Source organism: Nomascus leucogenys, chromosome 11 (assembly GCF_006542625.1).
Source record: "Nomascus leucogenys isolate Asia chromosome 11, Asia_NLE_v1, whole genome shotgun sequence".
NCBI lineage: Eukaryota > Metazoa > Chordata > Mammalia > Primates > Hylobatidae > Nomascus > Nomascus leucogenys.
The window spans coordinates 115,552,586-115,575,255 of NC_044391.1; the positions used below are offsets into that span (position 1 = coordinate 115,552,586).

A 22,670-nucleotide genomic window follows, 5' to 3' on the forward strand; every position below is an offset into this window, starting at 1 on the left:
TGAAAGGCCGGGACCGCCACCCTGAGGAATCCAGACTTCATCCCAGTCAGTGGTTCTGAGTTTCAGATTTCAAGGGTCAGTTTAAATTCAACCAATCTAGGCGACTTACAATGGCTGATTGATTATTTTGCCAAATAAGGCCAATTAAAACCCAAACCAAAAACCCAACACCAACTACTGCTATTACCATTCTTTCCTAAAAGGGCATTTAACACCAAAACAGTTGGGAGGACACAAACTCAAAACGGAAGACAGTCCTCTCCCCACACCAAAAGACAGCTGGCAATTGTCTGCTGACATACAAGCGGCCACCACATTGTCCTTGTGGTTCTCATTTTTCCACAGACAAATGGAAAATTCCTCACTCACTGGGGCTGGGAACCACAGCGGTGGGACCAAGAGAGAGAACAGCTCGGACCTGCGAGTTACGCCTGTGTGTGATCCAAGCTGTGACGTGTTTTATTCACAGACATACAAACTCAAAATGAGGTAAAGTTTATACAGGTGTCAGCCATGGTGCCCACCACAGGGCCCACTTGCGTATGGCACCACTAACACAGCAGGATGTAGCTGGTGCTCCTCAGGGGGGAGAAAAGCTCCCATGGGCAAATTAGTTTGAGAAGCACTGAGAATTTTTTTTTTAGACGGAGTCTCGCTCCGTTGGCTAAGCTGGAGTGCAGGGGCGTGATCTCGGCTCACTGCAATTTCCGCCTCCCGGGTTCAAGTGATTCTCCTGCCTCAGCCTCCCAAGTAGCTGGGATTACAGGTGCAAACCACCACGCCTGGCTAATTTTTGTATTTTTAGTAGATGGGGTTTCTCCATGTTGGCCAGGCTGGTCTTGAATTCCCGACCTCAGGTGATCTGCCTGCCTTGGCCTCTCAAAGTGTTGGGATTACAGGCGTGAGCCATCACACCCAGCCAACACCGAGACTTTAAAAAATGTATTACTCATTCATTCATTTATCACGCAAGTGATCTGTGAAGACTGGACCCCAATATGCAGTGTCCCTGCAACTAATGTGACCGTGGAAATCTCTTGTTGGTACTGACACAGACTGTAGTGGGCCCGTGGTTTTTTTTTTTTTTTTTTTTTTTTTTGAGACGGAGTCTCGTTCTGTTGCCCAGACTAAAGTGCAATGGTGCGATCTCGGCTCACTGCAACCTCTGCCTCCCAGGTTCAAGAGATTCTCCTGCCTTCGCTTCCTGGGTAGCTGGGATTACAGGTGGCCGCCACTATGCCCGGCTAATTTTTATATTTTTAGTAGAGATGAGGTTTCGCCATGTTGGCCAGGCTGGTCTCGAACTCCTGACCTCAGGTGATCCACCTGCCTCAGCCTCCCCAAGTGCTGGAATTACAGGTGTGAGCCACCGCGCCTGGCCTCATTCATTATTTAGCAGGTATGAGGTTAACGTGGATAAGATGAGAACAGCTGTGCAAGCCCCAAGGAGCACCCAGCAAGTGTCGGCGAACGATGGCACCCACGCACCCGCCCAGCAGGCAACAGCCGTGTACCTCCAGGTCAGAGTTGACGGAGGAGACCTCAGAGGAGCTGCCGGAAGACACTCGGGCCCGGATGACCTGAACGGGAGGGTACGATGGGGGTTCCTGCAGGGACACATCTCCAGCGCTCGTCTGTCCGTCACCTGGCAGCCTGGTGGCACTGCAGCCTGCCTGCAAGGTGTGTGAGAAAGGGCAGGCAAGGACACGTAGTTTAGTTTTGATGGTTGAATTGTCAAAGCATCCACAGACTTCAGTGTTCAAAATGTACAAAAGGGTGTGCAGGGCAGCATCTACCTGTGCTCTCCTGCCCTGGCCATCCAGTTCTCCCCAGGGCAGCCAGTGCCCTGTGTCTTGTGTATCCCTCCAGATACTCTATACATATACAACCAAACGCACGCACACATATTTCCCCCGATTTCCAAAATGGTAGCACACACTCTATTCTCTTAAGCACCTTGCTTTTCTTCACCTAACACTATGCCTTACAGATAGCTCTGTGTCAGAAGATTTGGGAGGTTTTGGGTAGCATTTCAGGTGTTCCCAGTCTATTTAACCCATCCCCTACTAATGGGTGTTTAATGTGTTTCCAGTCTCTTGCTTTTGCAATCAATACTGACTGCAGTAAATTATACTGTACATCCAAGATTTCAGAGTAAAGGATAAATTCCTAGAGGCGGAATTGCTGGATTAAAGAGAGTATGTACATTTGAAATCTGTATAGCTACTGCTAAAAACGCACGCCATAGAGGCTTTCCTCATGCCCACCGGCAGGGGATGAAAATGAGTTGGGATGAATTAGGAAGGTTTAAGGTAGAAAGAAACTTGTGAGATTTTCTCTCTATGTATGTATCTATCTATGAATCTACCTATCTCTCTCTCTCTCTCTCTCTCTCTCTCTCTCTCTCAGACCAAAGCTTCCCCCAATGGGCTCATGGGGACTTCTCAGATATCTACAAAGCTCCACCAGCTGAACTTTCGAAGTCCTGCAGGATTCACATCTTTCCACTGACACATGACAGGGCAAACAACCTGCTTTCTAGACCAGCATCTTCCACTAATTAACCATGTGATCTAATGTATTAGTTTGTTTTCATGCTGCTGACAAAGACGTACCCGAGACTGGGAAGAAGAAGAGGTTTAATGGACCTACAGTTTCACATGGCTGGGGAGGCCTCACAATCATGGCAGAAGGTAAACGAGGAGCAAGTCACATCTTATATGGATGGCAGCAGGCAAAGAGAGAGCTTGTGTAGAGGAGCTCCTCTTTATAAAACCATCAGATCTCGTGAGACTAATTCACTGTCACGAGAACAGCACGGGAAAGACTTGCCCCCCTAATCCAATTACCTCCCACTGGGTCCCTCCTGCAACATGTGGGAATTCAAGATGAGATTTGCGTGAGGACACAGCTAAACCACATCACCTAAGAAAGAAAGTTGTCCTCTCTGAGTCTCAGTTTCCTAATCTATAAAAGGGGATGATAATCCCTGCTTCGCCTCCAGTGAGGGGGTGTCATGGGGCTCAGATGTAAATGCCTGGGACACATGAGGAGAATGGCTATGAGTACTCGACCCAAATCCAGCGGGGCTTCAGCCCTTGATGGGTTAAGTGCACAGGGTCCTGTGAGAGTCACGTGGACCGGCAGAGAAAATCCACAAGAGAAACAAAGGCAGCATTCTGGAAGCAGGAACACAGGTGAGGGGCCACCCTGCTTCCCAGCTGGGAAGGATGCTCAAACAGAAGGCTCTGGATGGGAGTGGAGAAGCAGATGCCTCCCAGGAACAACAATGACAAATTCTATAAATGCCCAAGGCCTGACCACACCTGCGTCAAAAGATAAAACAGAATTTTCAAACACTCCAAGCCGAGGATGCAGGATTTGATCCATATGGCCCCACGGGGCCCCTCTGCCCCTCTGGAGGCTCAGCCTGAACCACGGTGCTGCTCCCCCTGCGTCTCCTGGAAAATCGCTCCTTAGGACCAGTGCTCAGGGGGGTTGCTGGGAAAACAAGGGAGCACCTCATCAGCTCTCCTTACCCATTTCCAGATGGCCCTTCCAATGGGATATATATCAGTGGACATAGCCAACAGGGTGCCTGTTTCCCCACAATCTTGCCCATTGGGACATTCACAGTACAACAGTGTTTAAAACTGCTAACTGAGCAAGTGCAAAGGGGTAGCACAGAGAGCACATTCTCTTCATAAAAGCCCAGGTCCCTGAATTGGGCAGGCTTAGTTTGAATCCTATTTCTGTGATTTTTCTAACTGTGGGATCTTGGGCAAGTTACTTAACCTCTCTGCGCCTCAATTTAAAATAACATTATTAATTGTTAATAAAATAATAATAATAGATATAGGCCAGGTGCGGTGGCTCACACCTGTAATCCCAGCACTTTGGGAGGCTGAGGCAGGCGGATCACTTGAGGTCAGGAGTTCAAGAATAGCCTGGACAACATGGCAAAACCCCTAATGCTAAATGACGAGTTAATGGGTGCAGGAAATCAACATGGCACATGGATACATATGTAACAAACCTGCACATTGTGCACATGTACCCTAAAACCCTAAAGTATAATAAAAAAAAAAAAGAAAAAAAAGAAAGATGGTTTAATGGCTGAAGTGGGCTCTTAGCTACAAAGGCATGCTCTGAATCTCTCTGAACTTTGCTTAGGTCATACACAAGCTTCTGTGCACCCAGTATACAAGGAGCAACGACAGCAAAGAGCAAAATCTCTCTCTCAGGCCCAGAGTCTCTCTGGGCACCAGTGTGTCTGGGCAGCCTGGCAGGGGCCCTCACCACTGGACCATGTATTCAAGACACACTTTACTGAGAGCCCAGGACTGCAAGGTTATAGGCACCAGGAGTCAACGGGACAGGAGATAAAGTTTACATCTCAGCAGGACACAGACAAACCAAAGTAAAAGATCGTGATAAGCGCTTTGCAGAGAATTTCAATAGGTAATAAAATAGAGTAGAAGGACAGAGGGGTCCTGCTTCGGACTGGGTGGTTAGGGAAGAGCTCTGGAGAAGAAGACATTTACGTCGAAGCTGGAAAGACAAGAAAGAGGCAGTTGTGAAAAATCAGGAGGGAGAGCACATTCTGCGCAGAGGAATGGAGAGAAACTCTGTGCAGCTAGACAGGAGTGAGCAGGAGATGAGAGACGGGGTCTCGCTATGTGGTCCAGGCTGGTCTCGAACTCCTGGCCTCAAGCGATACTCCTACCTCAGGTTCCCAAAGTATTAGGATGACAGGTGTGGGCCACCAAGAGCCCTGGCCCACAGGAGTGTTTTAAACAAAGGAGGAACAAGATGTAATTTACATTTGTGAATGATCCTTCTGGCTGCTCGTTAGAGATGGGCAGGGCAGAACCACAGAAGAAGTGGAGAGGATGATAGCCAGGAGGCTGCTGGACTCAAGACCTAGTTTAAATAAGGAAGCATTTACAGGACTCTCAAAAGGAATGGATGGCCATGGGGGTGTGGCCAGGGAAAGAGAGGAGTTTTGGGCTTGAACCACTGCAAAGACAGTGCATCATTTACTAAGATGAGGAAGATGGGGAGAGGAGCCGGTCTAGGCATGGAAATCCAGAATTCTGTGTTGGACGAGTTAAGTGTGAGATGCCATATGGTGACAGCTGAATGGGCAGCTGGGCAGCTGAGATGGGAACTGAAGGGAGGGGAAATGATGGAGACACGAATGGGGGAAGCCAGCAGAACTGGTGTGCAGAGCGAGGGGACTGTGGGACTGCAGGGCCCACCAGGAGCAGGGAGCCTGCCCAGGACAGGGCGTTGGACTCCCTGTCTACAGTCAAGCTTACCCGGAGGAGCCAGCAGAGGCCGAGGGCAAAGAAGAGCCTGTGAGGGTGGCAGGAAACACAGAAGAGTGGGGGCCACAGACGCCAGGAGCAGCTGGTGGCCGGGTGCGTGGAATCTCAGAATGGAATGATGGTGGATTTAGCAGCTTGGAGGTCATCGATGACCTCGACAAGACAGTCTTGGTGGAATAGTGGGACATGGGGTGAACTTCTCGTCACCTCTTTTCCAATTCTCTTCCTCCTGAGGACCCCTCGTGTAGGCCAGAACTCAGGGAGTCACCCGGAGCCCTCCCTCCCTCACCCGCACCTCCTCACCCCTCCAACGCTCCACTTCCCAACTCACTCAACTCCGTCTCTGCTTCTCCATCTGCTTCAACCTCAGTTTAGGTTACAATTCCTCTTCCTCGGGCTTCCAACTGGCCTTGACCGACTGCTCGGCCGCTACTCTCCTCTCCCCAGGCCACCCGCGACAACTTCCTGGGATGGCTCTAAAATGCACATCTGACCCTGAGTCTCCAGTACTCAAGCCTCCTGACTCCCATCACTCTCAAGATGATAGACACAGCTGGGCGTGGTGGCTCACACCTGTAGTCCCAGCACTTTGGGAGGCCGAGGCCAGTGGATCAGGAGGTCAAGAGATCGAGACCAGCCTGGCTAACATGGTGAAACCCCGTCTCTACTAAAAATACAAAAATTAGCTGGGCGTGGTGGCGCGCTCCTGTAGTCCCAGTTTCTCTGGAGGCTGAGGTAGGAGAATCACTTGAACCTGGGAGGTGGAGGCTGCAGTGAGCTGAGATCGTGCCACTGTACTCCAGTCTGGGCGACAGTGTCTCAAAAAAAAAAAAAAAAAAAGATGATAGACTCTGTCTAAATGACCCAACCCCTGCCTCCTCCAGCCCTTTCATCTCCCCTCACTCCTAAAGGGCAGCAGCATATACCACCCCAAAATATGCCTCTTTAGCACATGGACTCCTTAGACCTAAAGGTATTTGAAAACCAGCAGAAGCAGAAGCTATGAACCTCCCCTAACTGCCTGAAAATAGAGTATACATTTTCCCTTTCATAAAGGAAATTTCCATTTGTAAAGATATTTCTGCACCAGGAAGAGGGCTACTTTCACCCGAGAGACTCTCACCTGCATAGCAAGAAAACCCTTATTTCCCACACAGGTCCTCCCTCACCTTGCCTCCCACCCTAGAACCCCAAATCTCTTTTTCTTGATTTAGCCTAATATGGTACATACGCCTCCATCATCTGGCCACCTCCTTGAGCCACATTTTTCTTTGTACATTTAAAGCTGTTTTTTTTCTTTCTTGTTACTCTGTGTTTCATCAGTTATGAGGGGACAGGGAAAATATTTTTCTCTCCAACACTCCCCCACATCTGCCCCTCCATTGCAGCCTTGGAAAGCTCCTTCTTTTTTACCTGCTTCTCGTTTTCTCCTGCTCATCCCTCAGCTAAAGCATCACCTCCTCCAGGAAGCCTTCCATGACTGCTTCCCACCCTCTCGGACACTGGCTGTGACCGATGGCCACTCACCTGCTGCACAGGCTCGATGGTCAGCTCCATGTAGCGACTGATTGCTGTCATTGTCCTCAGTGACTTGCAGCGTGACAGTGTGGTGAGAGGCACCCAATCTGAATTCTTGCAAGTAGAGGCAGGGAGACAGAAAGGGGAATTCTCAAAGTCAGGAGGCATTTTCTAAAAACAAGGTCACATTTTATTCAAAAGGACCCCCGTGGTATTTTCTCTCTCTCTTTTTTTTTTTTTTACAGCACATCTCACTTTCTGCTTCCTATGTGTCTTATCTTTCTCTTTGAGGTTACAGTAATTTGGTGTTTCCCAAATTTTGCAACACAGTAGAATCAGCAAGGAATCTTTTTTTTTTTTTTTTTTTTTTTTGTAGAGACCAGTTTCACTGTATTGCCCAGGTTGGTCTCGAAGTCCTGAGCTCAAGTGATCCATGAGAGAGCCTCCCACCTCGGCCTCCCAAAGTGCTGGGATGACAGGTGTGAGCCACCACACCTGGCCTATTCTGCTTTTTAAGATCCCCAGCGGAGCAGCGATCTGGAGTGCAGCTGTGATCGAGGCACTGCATTCCAGCCTCGGGGACAGAGTGAGACCCTGTCGTACAAACAAAACAAAACAACGAATGTTTACTTCCCACTTCCAGACATTCTGATTTCATTGGTAAGAGATGTAACCGGGAAGTGGATCGTTTAAACGCTCCCCAGATGATTCTAACGTGCAGCCAAGTTTGGGAACCACTGCAATAGGTGCCAAATAAGTGCTTTTGCAAAGCTGTGGTTCTCTAACCTTGGTGCACATCAGAAGCACCCTGTGGGCTTGCTAAAATACAGATTGCGGCCAGGCGCGGTGGCTCACGCCTATAATCCCAGCACTTTGGGAGGCCGAGGCAGGCCGATCACCTGAGGTTAGGAGTTCGAGACCAGCCTGGTCAACATCGTGAAACCCTGTCTCTACTAAAAATACAAAAATTGGCCGGACAAGGTGGCATGTGTCTGTAATCCTAGCTACTCGGGAGACTGAGGCAGGAGAATCGCTTGAACCCAGGAGGTGGAGGTTGCAGTTAGCTGAGATCATGCCACTGCAATCTAGCTTGGACAACAGTGAGACTCTGTCTCAAAAATAAATAAATAAATAAATAAATAAATAAATAAATAAAATACAGATTGCTGGACCACAACCTCAGTTTCAGATTCGGGAGTTCTGGGTGGAGCCCTCAAATCTGCATTTCTCACAATTTCCCAGGTAATCCTGGTCTAGGGCCCACACTTTGAGAACCACTGCTTTGAAGAACTGCTAGAGACTCCAGAGGCTTCTACTTCTCCCTTCAGAATTCCAAGACACACAGGGCTCTGTTAATATTTTAGCCCCCTTTTGGAATATAATTTCCTAACAGTTGCTAGAAAGAAATGAAAATAACTTCCCGCTAGGGCCTCACAGGAACGTGGATCTTTGGTCTGAGCACCTATATAAAAAATGCTTTCATCTGCGTCACATACACCATGATCTTCTATTTCATGGACTCAGTCGGATCACATTGTTAAGCCATTTGGAGAACATTCGGAGGGGCAGTTTTTGTTTTTGTCGGTCCAAATGCACTCCCCATCACTTCCTCCAGCCTGGCTACAGAGGAAGTTACTCACAGCCTCACACCCACTCCCTAAGGTAGTGAAGAGCCCAGGTAACAGACAAGAATTTTTTCCAAAAAAAAAATAGAAATCTTAGAAAAGAGGGAGCCACTTTATATTCAAGTCCTTACAGGCTTTCTTTGAGTTACTTTCTCAACTATTTGGAACCCAAAACTTTTGATGAAGACAAATGGCCTCAATTAGAGTAAGTTCTGGCTACTTGCAGAGGTCATCTATTTAAATCAATAGAAGGAGACACATTAACTTTAGCTGGCGGCATGGCATAATTGTAAGGGTTTGATGTTACTGTAAACACTTATTTTTTTATTTATTTTTATTTATTTATTTATTTTCTTGAGACAGTGTTTCACTTGGCTGCCCAGGCTGGAGTACAGGGGCACGATCCCAGCTCACCGCAACCTCTGCCTCCTGGGTTCAAGCGATTCTCGTGTCTCAGCCTCCTGAGTAGCTGGGATTACAGGCGCCCGCCACCATGCCCAGCTGATTTTTGTATTTTTGGTAGAGACGGAGTTTTAACACGTTGCCCAGGCTGATCTCGAACTCCTGAGCTCAGGCAATCTGCCCGTCTAGGCCTCCCAAAGTGCTGGGATTACAGGCATGAGCCACCGTGCCTGGTTTAATCAACACTTTTAAAAAAAAGTTTTTTTTCGAGATGGAGTTTTGCTCTTGTTGCCCAGGCTGGAGTGCAATGGCGTGATCTCGGCTCACTGCAACCTCTGCCTCCCAGGTTCAAGCAATTCTCCTGCCTCAGCCTCCTGAGTAGCTGGAATTACAGGCGCGTGCCACCACACCCGGCTAACTTTTGTATTTTTAGTAGAGACAGGGGTTTCACCACGTTGGTCACACTGGTCTTGAACTCCTGACCTCGTGATGCACCTGCCTCGGCCTCCCAAAGTGTTGGGATTACAGGCGTGAGCCACTGCGCCTGGCCTCCTAAACAACATTTTAAAAGATCAGATTTCTAGCATAAAAAAACAGGGAATAGGCCGGGCCTGGTGGCTCACGCCTGTAATCCTAGCACTTTGGGAGGCCAAGGTGGGCAGATCATCTGAGGTCAGGAGTTCGAGACCAGCCTGGCCAACATGGTGAAACACCATCTGTCTCTACTAAAAATAAAAAAATTAGCCGGGCGTGGTGACATGTGCCTGTAATCCCAGCTACTTGGGAGGCTGAGGCAGGAGAATTACTTGAACCTGGGAGGGGGGGGTTGTAGTGAGCTGAGATTGTGCTACTGCACTCCAGCCTGGGCAACAGAGCAAGACTCCATCTCAATCAATCAATCAATAGATTAAAAAAATAAAAATAAAGTGACCAACTGGGCAAGCAGGGAGGGACTTCCGGAATTCCCAAGCCCTGGCCCTCGTGGAGGCTCACTGCTCTGTCCACTCCATGCCAGTAAACAGGACGGGCCTGTTACATGTCATGTGTTAGGTTTGGCCACTGTTCCCTCAGCGAGACAGGACAGCTGTCTAGTCGCCTGCAGAAAACACTCGGCAGGCAGCTTTCACAGGTCCGCAGTATCCTGCTGTTTCTCAAGATACTGTTGCTGGGACCAGAGTTTTCCAGCCAGAGAGACCTTGTCCTCGTTCCTCGCCTCCTGGTTTTCTTCCTCTTTCTCTGCACAGGTCAAAAGAGCTTGGGTGTCAGGGCTCTCTCTGGCTTCAGTGGCAAATCCTAAGGCCTGTCTCATCTTGCTCGTCATCACACACGAAAGGAAAATAATCTGAGATGGTGGAAGTTAAGGTAGGAAGCAGAATATTCCAGCTGCCTAGCGCAGCCCTTCACCCCTTCACACCATGCTGCCACCCCCCTCCCGACTCACCTACTCTCCTCCCTCCCCCATATTATCCTGCCTGGGACAGAGAGGAGATCATCTGAAGACAGGGCTAGGGTGGATGTTCCTGTCCCCACGAGGGCCCAGCATCCAATGTGACCCTGTCCCTAACAAGGACTTGGTGAATATTTGCGAAACTAAAGCATTTTGGACAACATCTTTCTTGACGGGCCTGGCTTACAGTGACAATACATGCAGTGGGTTGAATAGTGTCCCTCAAAATTCAGATCCACCTCTGAATGTGACCCCCCCTTTTTTTTTTGAGACAGAGTCTCGCTCTGTCATCCAGGCTGGAGTGCGGTGGTGTGATCTTGGCTCACTGCAACCCCTGCCTCCCCAGTTCAAGTGATTCTCTTGCCTCAGCCTCCCAAATAGCTGGGATTACAGGCATCTGCCATCATGCCCGGGTAATTTTTGTATTTTTAGTAGAGACGGGGTTTCACCATGTTGGCCAGGCTGGTCTCGAACTCCTGACCTCAGGTGATCCCCCTGTCTTGGCTTCCCGAAGTGCTGGGATTACAGGCGTGAGCCACCGTGCCCGGCCCAGACTGTGATCTTATTCAGAAGTAGGGTCCTTGCTGATACAATTAGACAATGAAGTCATAGTGGATTGGACTGGGCCCTAACTCCAACAGCTGGGGTCCCTATAAGAAAAGGAGACACATGAAGATACACAAAGGGAAGAAGGCCATGTGAAGGGCGAGGCAGAAATGAAAACGATGCTGCCATGCGTCAAGGGACACCAGGAGCCACTAGCAGCTCCTGCAGCTCCACTAGCAGCTGGAAGAGGCAAGCAAAGATTCCCATCTTAGCGCCTGCAGATGGTACGGCGCTGCATTGCCTTCACACACACCCCACCACCCACACGCCATAGCCATTAACCACAGTCAGCATCTAAAAATACAAAAATCTTTAGTCTCCACTAAAAATACAAAAATTAGCCAGATGTGTTGGCATACACCTGTAGTCCCAGCTACTCGGGAGGCTGAGGCAGGAGAACTGCTTGAAACTGGGAGGTGAAGTTGCAGTGAGCCAAGATCAAGTCACTGTGCTCCAGCCTGGGCAACACAGCGAGACTCCATCTCAAAAGGAAAAAAAAAAAAAAGGAAACATAAAACTACAAATAATTGCATTTGTGTTTGCCTGCCCCAAGCTTCAAACCACTCCCTGACTGCTGGGAGAGTTCCATCTAGCAAGATAAAAGAAGGGTGGGGCAGGGGCAGTGAGAGGAGGAGACAGAGGCCTCCCCTGGCTGCAAGCAGGGAGCTCCCCAGGCCTGGGGTGGATACGGCGAGGTCCAGAGCTGCACGGCCGAGGGAGGTCAGGAACCAGGGTGTGGCCCGCAGCAGGTACTCAGGCTGCTGGTCGTGGGCCACAATGGCCGAGGCATAAAGGAGGCCAGCCAGGGCCGACAGGAGCCGGGTCCACAGGTGGATGGAGGGAAATGTCTTCCCCCGGCACTGGGCAGAGAGAAGGAGGGGCTAGGCAGGGAGAAGCAGCAGATCACAAGACCCAGGGCCCTCAGTGGCACAGCAGGTTGTGGGGCAAGCCCTCTGCCCGCAGCCAGTCCCCCAGGGCAATGCTTCTGTTAGACTTCCAGCTTTTGCTCGAGTTGCTTCTTCTGCCTGTCAAACTCCTACTCATCCCTCAGAACCTGGCTTAAACTTAACTCTGGGAAACCTCCCCTTACCAACTCCACCCTAAGGGGAGCAAGCAACTCCCTTTTATGGGCCCTAACACATCCCTCCAGCAGAGTACCTTTGACTGATCATGACTCAGCTCTTTACACAGTCAGAGGGCTCTTGAGAGCTGGGCAGGGGTCCTCACCATCTCAGTGCCCGGCACCTGATGCTGGGCAGCGGCTCGCCAATGTCCACTGGAAGAACGTGAGGGAGACTGGGATGGTTTGGACATTTGTCCCCCCCAGATCTCATGTTGAATCGTAATCCCCAGTGTCGGAGGTAGGGCCTGGTGGGAGGTGGTTGGATCATGGGGTGGATTTCTCATGAATGGTTTGGCACCATCCCCTGGGTGCTGTCCTTGCGATAGTGAGTGAGTTCTCATGAGATCTGGCTGTTCAAAAATGTGTGTGTGGCACCTTCCCTTCCACCCTCTTGCGCTCTCTCTCTCTCTCTCTCTCTCTCTCTCTCTCTGCCTGCTCACACTTTGCCTTCCGCCATGAGTAAAAGCTCCCTGAGGCCTCCCCAGAAGCCCAGCAGATGCTGGCGTCATGCTTGGGAGCCTGCAAAACTGTGAGCCAATTACACCTCATTTCTTTATAAGTGACCCAGCCTGAGGCATTCCTTTAGAGCAACGCACGAACAGCCTAACACAGAGACCAAATCAGAAGAGCTGAGGCCTGGCCCTTCTCTCCCTGGGACCACCGATTCTGACCCAGGTCACATGGGGAAGATCCGAAAAATGAGAGATGATATTCTGGAAATTTTAAAACCAAGAGGACATTTCTGGAGAATACGTAATAAAACTATTGGTTCAATAAAAGGAAATATGCACTATTTATATGTAAGTGGCCTTTACATACAGAAAGTCACTATATATATATATGAATATGTATATACGCAAACACCATATATTTCTGATTATATACTTATATATTTAAATATATATGAATAAAAATTGTAAATAGTTTATATATAACTCATTAGATGAGTTATATATAAACTAAATTATAATTCATTAGATGAGTTCATATATATACAAATTATAATTTTTATATAATTTAGTTTTATATAAATTAAATTATATATAGTTAAGTTTATATATAATTTAGTTTATATATGTATAATTCAGTTTATATATAATACATATAAAATTTAGTTTATACATATAATATATATATATAAACTCATTAGATGACTCATTAAATATGCTCATTTGATGACCATATTTACAGATATATAGGCCTTGCCTACGGAATGGGAAAAATTCAGGAGAAAAAGCATGTTTTGGTCAATTTTGCCTCATTTTAAATTTAATTCTCAAAAAGAATCCTTAAGAGTGTCACACTCCCCTCTGCGTCCCCTCCAGTTTTGTCCCCAGGCCTCCCTGTGTCTGGCCTGCCCCCTGAGGACTGCTTAACCGAGCGAGCAGAATCCCACGCTTCTCCGTGGAGCAGCCGGCTGGGAGGGTGAGCCCTGGCCCACTGGGCCCAGAGGCTGAGGGTGGAGATGACGCCCCTTTCCCATTGGCCCTTCCTACCTCACACAGGCAGCAGCACTGCTATGGCTACAGGTGCCTGGGGCCCCCTGACCTAACCACCCACCACCATGTTACAGAGGACACTGACGGCCAGAGGGGGGTGGCAGGCAGAGCAGGGCTGGGCCTGGTCCTCCTGCCTCTTGGCCTTGCCCTTGCTGCTGCTCAGGCTGAACTGCACTGGGGAGCCCTCTGCCCTCGCTTGCGTGCTAACCAAGTGACAGTGCCCACTGTCCTCCAAATCAGTCCCTTCTCAGGGTCAGTCCTAGGGCTGACCCTGAAAAAAATAGCTCTATCTGCAGTGCCAGACGTATAGTAGGTGCTTAATCACTGCTTGAGGAACGGAACTGGATTGTGGCTGGATGAGACATGGCAGTCCCCCTCCAACCTAAGCAGGCCTTGCCTACAGACAGGACAGAGACCGGTGGCACAACCCAGCCTGGGCTGCCTGGCACATCCATGTAAGGGGCTGGAGGCAGGACAGGCCTCGGATGGTCTCTGCAGCTGCCAGGACTCCTGGTGTCAGCACGCTTCACTCATCAGTGGGTGTTTCGTACCCCTGTCCCATTCAAGGACTCACTCCTGCAGCAACGGGAACTTTCCCACCAAAGCCACCCAGCCACCTTCTCCTCAGCAACCTCACCATGGCCAAATTAGGAGCAGCTTCTGAGAGCCAGGGTCTGAAGCCATGCTGGCCTGGCTTCCCAGCACACCCCACACCCTGCCGGGTTTCTCCCTATGAAGGGAACCCTAGCTCTGAGCTCTTCTTCCTGGAACCAGAGTCACTGAGAGGCGGCAGCAGCTCCTTCCCTAGAAATACAGCATGTTTCCTTTCCTGAGTCTCCAGTGCAATCTCTATCGTCCTGCCCAGGGGCCCTCAGGCTTCAGTACCTTGTAGTGATGGGGAGACGACTACCTCCTAAGGCAGGGGTAATGCTGGTGGCTCTCCAGATGCTGGGCACTGTGCAGTGTCTTACCCTGAAGTTCTTCCTTTTACTCAACAGGAAGGGGCCGGGCACAGTGGCTCACACCTGTAATCCCAGCACTTTGGGAGGCCAAGGCGGGTGGATCACCTGAGGTCAGGAGTTCGAGACCAGCCTGGCCAACATGGAGAAACCCCGTCTCTACTAAAAATACAAACATTAGCTGGGCGTGGGTGCACGCCTGTAGTCCCAGCTACTCAGGAGGCTGAGGCAGAAGAATCGCTTGAACCCAGGAGGCGGAGTTTGCAGTGAGCCGAGACCACGCCATTGCACTTCAGCCTGGCTGACAAGTGAAACTCCGTCTCAAATAAAAAAATACCAGGAAGGGGCCCACCCCCAACCTCTTCCCTGTCTTGGTTCTGTTCTCTGAGACTTAAGAGAACAAGGCTGCTCTTTCTGCCCCCACACAGCCCTTCTGACTCCTGTACTCATCAGCTTCCTTTTTTCCAGGCCAGATTAAATTGCTCTCTAAGTGTTTGCTGACCCCTACCATGATCAGGCTCCAGATGCCTGCAGTGCAGTGGGAAATGACACAGACAAGGCCGCTGCCTGCAAGGTGCTAACATTCCACCTCAGGACCGGGCAGCAACCGGGAAAATAAAGGGGCACATTTCAGGTTGTCACAAATGCTCTGAAGAAAATAAAGCAGAGTGAGGGGACACAGTGGTGGGGCTGGCCTGAGGGCTGTTTTAGGTGGGGTGGTGTTATGAGTTGCAATGTGTGCCCCCAAAAGATGTTGAAGTCCCTAGGCCAGGCGTGGTGGCTCAAACCTGTGATCCTAGCACTCTGGGAGGCCAAGGTGGGCGGATCACTTGAGGTCAGTAGTTCGAGACCAGCCTGGCCAACATGGTGAAATCTCGTCTCTACTAAAAATACAAAAATTAGCCAGGCATAGTGGTGTGCGCCTGTAATCCCAGCTACTTGGGAGGCTGAGGCACAGAATCACTGGAACCCGGGAGGCAGAGGTTGCAGTGAGCCAAGATTGCGTCATGCACTCCAGTCTGTGCAACAGAGCAAGACTGTCTCAAAAAAAAAAAAAAAATGTTGAAGTCCCAACCCCCAGTGTCTGTGAATGTGGCCTTATTTGGAAATAGGGTCTTTGTGGATGATCAAGTCAACATGAGGTCATTAGGATGGGTCCTATTCCATTGTCCTTATAAAAAGGAGCAAGCCGGACACAGAAAGGTATAGAGGGAAGGCCACGTGAAACCCAGAGTTACCACAAGCCAAGGAGCTACCCGAACTTGGGAGAGGAGCAAGGCCTGGAACAGATCCTTCCCTAGCGCCTGCAGAGGGAGCACGGCCCTGCCGGCACCTTGATCTCAGACTTCTGACCTCTGGCACCGAGAAAATAAACGTCTGTTGTTGAAAGTTAGTGGCACTTTGTTACGACAGCCCGGGCGGCCAGGGCACGGTCCCAGCTTCTTCAAAGGCCTTCGTGCAATGTGGTCTCCCAGCTCTGACACCACCCAGGAGAGCCACCCCGGTGGGCTGCTGAGCTGAGCCCAGTGCTCACCACTCTCCCCTCCATTAATCTAAAGACAGGACACCTGCTGATAAGGCCCAGGCCCCACCAGGCTTCTGGCAGTCATAGCACAGAATGCAGCTTCACTGACTTCACCAACAACCGCGAACAACCCTCCAGCCCTGAATCCTGTTCCCCTGGAGCTGCTATTCAACCAAGACGCTCTTGGGCAAGTAATTTTTTTTTTTTTTTTTAGATGGACTAGTGCTCAGTCACCTAGGATGGAGTGCAGTGGCACGATCTCGGCTCACTGCAACCCCCGCTTCCTGGATTCAAGTGATCCTCCCTGCCTCAGGCTCCAGAGTAGCTGGGATTACAGGCACCCGCCACCACGCCTGGCTAATTTTTGTATTTTTGGTAGAGACGGGGTTTCAGCATGTTGGCCAGGATGGCCTTGAACTCCTGACCTCAGGTGATCCACCCACCTCGGCCTCCCGAAGTGCTGGGATTACAGGCTTGAGCCACCGCACCCAGCTGATTCTTTTCAGACTCAATGGGCCTATGACATGCCATGGAGTTGGGCTTGCCCACTGTCCGTCAGTGAGACAGGAACAGCTGTCTCAGAGTCGTCTGCAGAGGAAACTTGGCAGAGCAGCTGTCACACGTCCACAGTGTCTTGCTGTTTCTCAGGCGCTTTCACGCGTGGGGGCTTTTCCTGTGTGCTCTCCTCTGCCGATGGCCTTTCCCTAGCCTGTGTCCTCAAATTCACGTTCCCTTCTGAGGTAACATGAGGCCTCCCCACCACCCCACGGTCTGGCAGTGGGAACAGTTTTCACCCTTGCTCATTTGAGGAGTGTAGGAGCCTTCTCTCTCTCTTCTGAAAGCCCAAACGTTTGTTTCTATCTTTCTTGAAGCGTGAGGAGATGCTGCTTCACCTTCCCGTGTCTTCCATGAGACTGTGAGCTCCCGGAGGGCAAGCACTCACCCCTGCTCACATCTTACCCCCCACAGCACTGGCTGACAGAGGGCCTCCCTCAACGTGGATGCCTGGAGAATGCCTGCCAATAAGACACTCTTTTTTTTTTTTGAGACGGAGTCTCGCTCTGTCGCCCAGGCTGGAGTGCGATGGCGTAATCTCGGCTCACTACAACCTCTGCCTCCCGGGTTCAAGCGATTCTCCGCCTCAGCCTCCAGAGTAGCTGGGATTACAAGCATGCACCACCATGCCTGGCTAATTTTTGTATTTTAGTAGAGACAGGGTTTCACCGTGTTGGTCAGGCTGGTCTCGAACTCCTGACCTCAAGTGATCCGCCCGCCTCGGCCTCCCAAAGTGCTGGGATTCCAGGCGTGAGCCCCCGCGGCCGGCCTAAGACACTCTTGATCTACACAGAACCTCACACCTGGCTGCCTGGAGTCTCTCAAATCTCTTTCTCTCATGGGTTTAGCCTCAGGGGCTTTTTCCTCAGAGCCTGCTTTTCATTCGCTATAGGAAACGGGGAAGAACGCACGGGCTTTCCCCGAGAGGCTCGCGCCGTCCTCAGGACGCCCTGGGTGGGCTGCCCACTCTCCACACACACCCCCCGCCCTTGCTGTCATACATACTAACGCTCTTCAGAAAAAGCTGAGTCCACGTGCATGCACCCACGGTGACACCACACGCCCGCCCCATGACCCTCTCAGGATGCTCCCAGATGCCCTGAGACCTGCCATGTGACCCACAGTCCCAGCCCCACCCCCGGCCTCACAATTCTGGAGAGAGGGGGGATCCGAGAAGCCCAGGAGCCAAAGGCGGCAATGCTACCCAGCAGGTAGCCGAAGATCTCAGTATTTCCCTGCAAGAACGAACAGGTGATCCACCATCAGCACTCTGCAGAGACTGCCCATGTGCCCCAAGAAACAGCCAAAGCTCAGGAGTCCTTTTCTGCTTTTAGAGGGTTTCTTCCAACAAAGGAAGGCTTAACCCCACTCCCCCAGCCCCCGCCTCATCCCACGGCAGGCATTTGGCAGGACATGCAATACCCCGAGTCTTCCCCACGGTGGCCCAACCTCACCTGCAGCAGGCTGGCCAGCAACCTCCGCTGCGGCCCCCGGATGGTGGCTGAAGCCTTTGGGACAGCAACCCAGAGCGCCCAGCATGGGCCCAGGATCAGCGGCAGGGCCAGGGCAAACACACTGGCCCTGAGGTGCCGCCTCCTCTTCCTCTCTCGGGCTTCCCGACCTGCAACAGACACCAAAATCCCGCATGGCTCCTGGAACCCAGACCTTGTCAGATCAGACAGCTGCGTGGGAAGAACCGGTGTCAGCTCCCCACATGATGCTAAAGCGGGTTCCCACGTTATTCTGCAGGCCAGCTCCTCCCCACCCTTCAGGGCCCTGTAGTTGTACCCCCTCTTCAAGGAGCCTTTCCTCTCCACCACTGATTGCACACCCCGCCCCCATAAGGTGCTGTTCTCCTTCCTTAGGCGGAGATGACATTATCTTCTCTCATATGCATCTGCATGCAGACAGCAGTGCCTCTTCTGGACTAGAGCTCCTAAGGATAAGGAACCATCCCCTGGTGGTTTCTACAGTCTCCACAGAGCAGAACTGGTATAAGCGTGGTATAAGCGTCGACCAGTGAATCAGCGACGGCACCAGCGGGAACTGTGCGCAGGACAAACAGCAAGGAGCAGTGTCTTTGTCCCTGAACTATAAGATAGGCACTCCTCTGAGCAATTCTGCTTATTTTTCCTTTTAGAAATGAGGTCTCACTAGGTTGCCCAGGCTGGACTTGAACTCCTGGGCTCAAGCGATCTCCCACCTTGGCCTCATAAGTGGCTGGGACTCCAGGTGTAAGCCACTGCTCAGCTCTCTCCTGAGAAACTCTAAAAAGAGCATTTCTCTCCTGGGCAGCATTGAGCCGCTGAGGGCATGCTGCACTACATACTGATGCAGCATCCCCTCTGATTTATTTATTTTTGAGACAGGGTCTTGCTCTGTCACCCAGGCTGGAGTGCAGCAGCACAATCACAGCACACTGCAGCCTCCACCTCCTGGGCTCAAGTGATCCTCCCACCTCAGTCTCCTGAGTAGCTGGGACCACAGGCATGTACCATCATGCCCAGTCACTTTTTAAAATGTTTGTAGAGATAGGGTCTTGCTATGTTGCCCAGGCTGGCCTCAAACTTTCGGCCTCAAGCAATCTTCCCAACTCAGCCTCCCAAAGTGCTGGGATTACAGGCATGAGCCACCGCACCACGTAGTTCGGAGTTTTGCTCTTGTCGCCCACGTTGGAGTGTAGTGGTGTGATCTGCAACCTCCAGTTCCCGGGTTTAAGCGATTCTCCTGCCTCAGCCTCCTGAGTAGCTGGGATTACAGGTGCATGCCACCATGTCCAGCTAATTTTTGTGTTTTTTTAGTAGAGACAGGTTTTCACCATGTTGGCCAGGCTGGTCTTGAACTCCTGACCTCAAATGATCTGCTTGCCTCGGCCTCCCAAAGTGCTGCGATTACAGGTGTGAGCCACCATGCCCGGCCCCTCATCCCCTCTTTTTGAACAAGGGCCCAAGCACACGGCTGACCCTTCTCAACAAGCCCCAACTGTAGATACTCGGGGCCACTCATCCTGGCCCAGTCATTTCCAGCCCCTGCTGTGCCTGTGGTGCCCCGTGCCCATTCCTGGCATCCACTTCCAGTAGCTGTGAAGCTTCGCTTGACCACCCCGAGCTTGCACGCTAAGCTGTCACTGTTCATGCCCATGCCCTGCTCCATGCCTCCTCCTAGCCTTTGCCCATGCTGCTCTGCGAGCCTGGAGTGCCCTGCCTGTGGCCCCAGCTCTAGTGCCCCATGCTTCCTTGACACCGGTAGCCCTTCCCTCCCTCTGGCTGCCCACAGTGTGCACACACCTCCAAGCTGGCAGCCCTAACGAGACCCTCTCCTTTTTTGCGGGGGTGTTGTTTTCGTTTTTTGTTTTTTTTTGAGACGGAGTCTCGCTCTGTCACCCGGGATGGAGTGCAACGGCGCAGTCTCGGCTCACTGCAACCTCCACCTCCCGGGTTCAAGCGATTCTCCTGCCTCAGCTTCCCGAGTAGCTGGGACTACAGGCACCCGCCACCATACCCGGCTAATTTTTGTATTTTTAGTAGAGACAGGGTTTCACCATGTTCGCCAGTCTCGATCTCCTGACCTCATGATCCACCCACCTCAGCCTCCCATAGTGCTGGGATTACAGGCGTGAGCCACCGCATCCAGCCCTTCTCCTTTGTTTGTGCCTGGCTGGGGCCCACTCAGGGAGTAGTAAGGAGTAGGCATTCAGCGTGCTGATGAATGAATGTGTGAATAAAGACAGGAAAAGACAGCCACACACTCACCTGAATTAGACTTGAATTTGGATCCACAGACTGGGAAGAGAATGAACATAAAGTTCACTAAGTCAATAGCTGCTAGGTAGGCACCAGTGAAAACCTGGGAGCAAACGGGAAGAGAGTCTTGGCATTCAAGCATCTTTCCTCAGCCCCTGCAGCGTCTGTCATCTGGGACCCTGTATCGCATGGGTTACACTGATGCAGTGCTTCCACATGTATTCCTCTGGGGACACCTCCCGCCAACCCCGGAAAAGTCCATTATCATCTCCACTTGGCTGATGAGGAGATGAGGTATTTACATGACTGAACCCAAGGTACGCAGGTGCCCACCAGTAGGGTTGGGATAAGAGCCCAGCCCTCCAGCTCTATTCCACACCCTTCCCACTGCGTGAGGCAGTCTCTGCTGTGTACCTTTGGCCCACTGAGCTTCTCTGGCCCTCAGTTTCCTCATCTGTAAAACGAGCATACTAACACTGCCTCCCTCAAAGACTGTCAGGAAGGTTACTTGAGACAGTACATGGGCAGTGTTTAGACCAGTGTCTATGGGAAAGCAAACTACCTCTAAAGGCACCAGCTACTCTGATAGTAGAGTTAGTGGTGAAGAACTTGCATTGTGGAGTTTGAACCTTGCAATCTTGGCACTGCTACTTATTAGATAGGTGACCCTTAACCTCTCTATGCTTCAGTCTCCACGTCTATAGAACAGGAATAATGAGGACACTCACATCATAGGATGCTGGGATTCCAGGAGTCAACACAAAAAGGTCTGTAGTACCAAGTATGTAGTTAAGTTTTTTTTTTTTTTTTTTTTGAGAGGAGTCTGCTCTGTCACTAGTGGAGTGCAGTGGCACGATCTCGCTCCTGCAGCTCCACCTCCCGTTCTGCCATTCTCCTGCTCAGCCTCTCCAGTAGCTGGGACTACAGGCCTGCCACCCGGCTAATTTTTTTTTTTAGTAGAGGGGTTTCACATGGTTCGATTCCTGATCGTGATCTGCCCCTCGCCTCCCAAGTGCTGGGATTAAAGGTGAGCACGCCCGCTTAGTTTTAATAAATATTATTATTGGACTTGAGCTGGGACCTATTGTATTTTTTTTTTTTTTTTTTTTTGAGATGAAGTCTTGCTGTTGCCTAGGCTGGAGTGCAGTGGCGCGATCTCGGCTTACTGCAACCTCTGCCTCCTGGGTTCAAACAATTCTCCTGCCTCAGCCCACTGAGTAGCTGGGACTACAGGCACATGCCACCACGCCCAGCTAGGCTTCTCCATGTTGGCCAGGCTGGTCTCGATCTCCTGACCTCAGGCGATCTGCCCGCCCCAGCCTCCCAAAGTGCTGGGATTGCAGGCGTGAACCACTGCGCCCGGCCGGCCCTATTGTATTCTATTAGCTAATGAGAATGGGCATCCAAAATGAAAGGTGACTTGCTTTTGAGACAACACTGCTCAAAGCAGGGTCTAGAATGCTCCATATCTGTGCTCTGCCCACTGAGCTGCCTTCCTTCATTTCTACCTGGATGGTCATAAGGCCAAGACCAGTCCCATGAGGTGCCTTCACAGGAAGGCACAACAGGTTTTCCTGGGGATACGTGTTTTGGGATAGGAGCCTTCCACACAGGTTTGTTTGAGGGCCTAGGCTTTTGGGAAACTTGAAACTGCTTCTCACTTGCCCCAAAGCCTACACCACTACCTGGGAAAGGATTCAGCCACCCTACATCAGCTGGGGCTGGGTCAAAGCTCTAAATAACTATCTATTGGGCACCTACTAGGTGCCAGGTGCTGTTTTAAGTGATGGGGATAGAGCACTGAACAAATCCTTGCCCTTGTAGAGTTGACATTCCAATGGGAGTTCACATACAAGAAGTAATAAACAGGTCAGGCGTGGTGGCTCAGGCCTGTAATCCTAGCACGTTGGGAGGCCGAAGCAGGCAGATTGTCCTGAGCTCAGGAGTTTGAGACCAGCCTGGGCAACATGCTGAAACCCGTCTCTATTAAAAATACCAAAAATTAGCCAGTGTGGTGGTATGCGCCTGTAATCCCAGTTACTCGGCTGAGGCAGGAGAATTGCTTGAACCCAGGAGACGGAGGCTGCAGTGAGCCAAGACCACACCATTGCACTCCAGCCTGGGCGACAGAGCAAGACTCTGTCTCAAAAAAAAAAGGAATACACATAAGTAAAGTATATGGTGTATTAGGGATTAAGCTGTAGAAAAAAATAGATTAGAATACGGGAATTCAGAACACTGGTGGAAGAGGTGGGTCACCATTATGAGCAGGGGAGGTCTTATTGAGAAGGTGACTTTTTTTTGCTTGTTTGTTTTTTGAGACAGAGTCTTGCTCTGT

General features: G+C 50.8%; 1 protein-coding gene across 5 annotated transcripts in view; it reads right to left on the reverse strand.

The window, feature by feature from the left end:
* The window catches only part of TMEM44 (transmembrane protein 44), a 41,787-nt gene that overhangs the window by 15,020 nt on the left and 4,097 nt on the right, over positions 1-22,670 (reverse strand). For 3 of the 5 annotated variants that reach the window (XM_030822998.1, XM_030822999.1, XM_030823002.1), the window contains 8 exons: positions 20,342-20,435; positions 18,044-18,210; positions 17,738-17,824; positions 11,618-11,788; positions 10,071-10,217; positions 7,344-7,442; positions 6,858-6,962; positions 1,515-1,673 (listed from right to left, as the gene is read on the reverse strand). In XM_030822998.1, coding sequence (XP_030678858.1) covers positions 1,515-1,673; positions 6,858-6,962; positions 7,344-7,442; positions 10,071-10,217; positions 11,618-11,788; positions 17,738-17,824; positions 18,044-18,210; positions 20,342-20,435 — 1,029 coding nt within the window. Of the gene's footprint in view, positions 1-1,514; positions 1,674-4,104; positions 4,552-6,857; positions 6,963-7,343; positions 7,443-10,070; positions 10,218-11,617; positions 11,789-17,737; positions 17,825-18,043; positions 18,211-20,341; positions 20,436-22,670 lie in introns of those variants that run through there. The other 2 variants (XM_030823001.1, XM_030823000.1) reach the window with 2 other exon arrangements.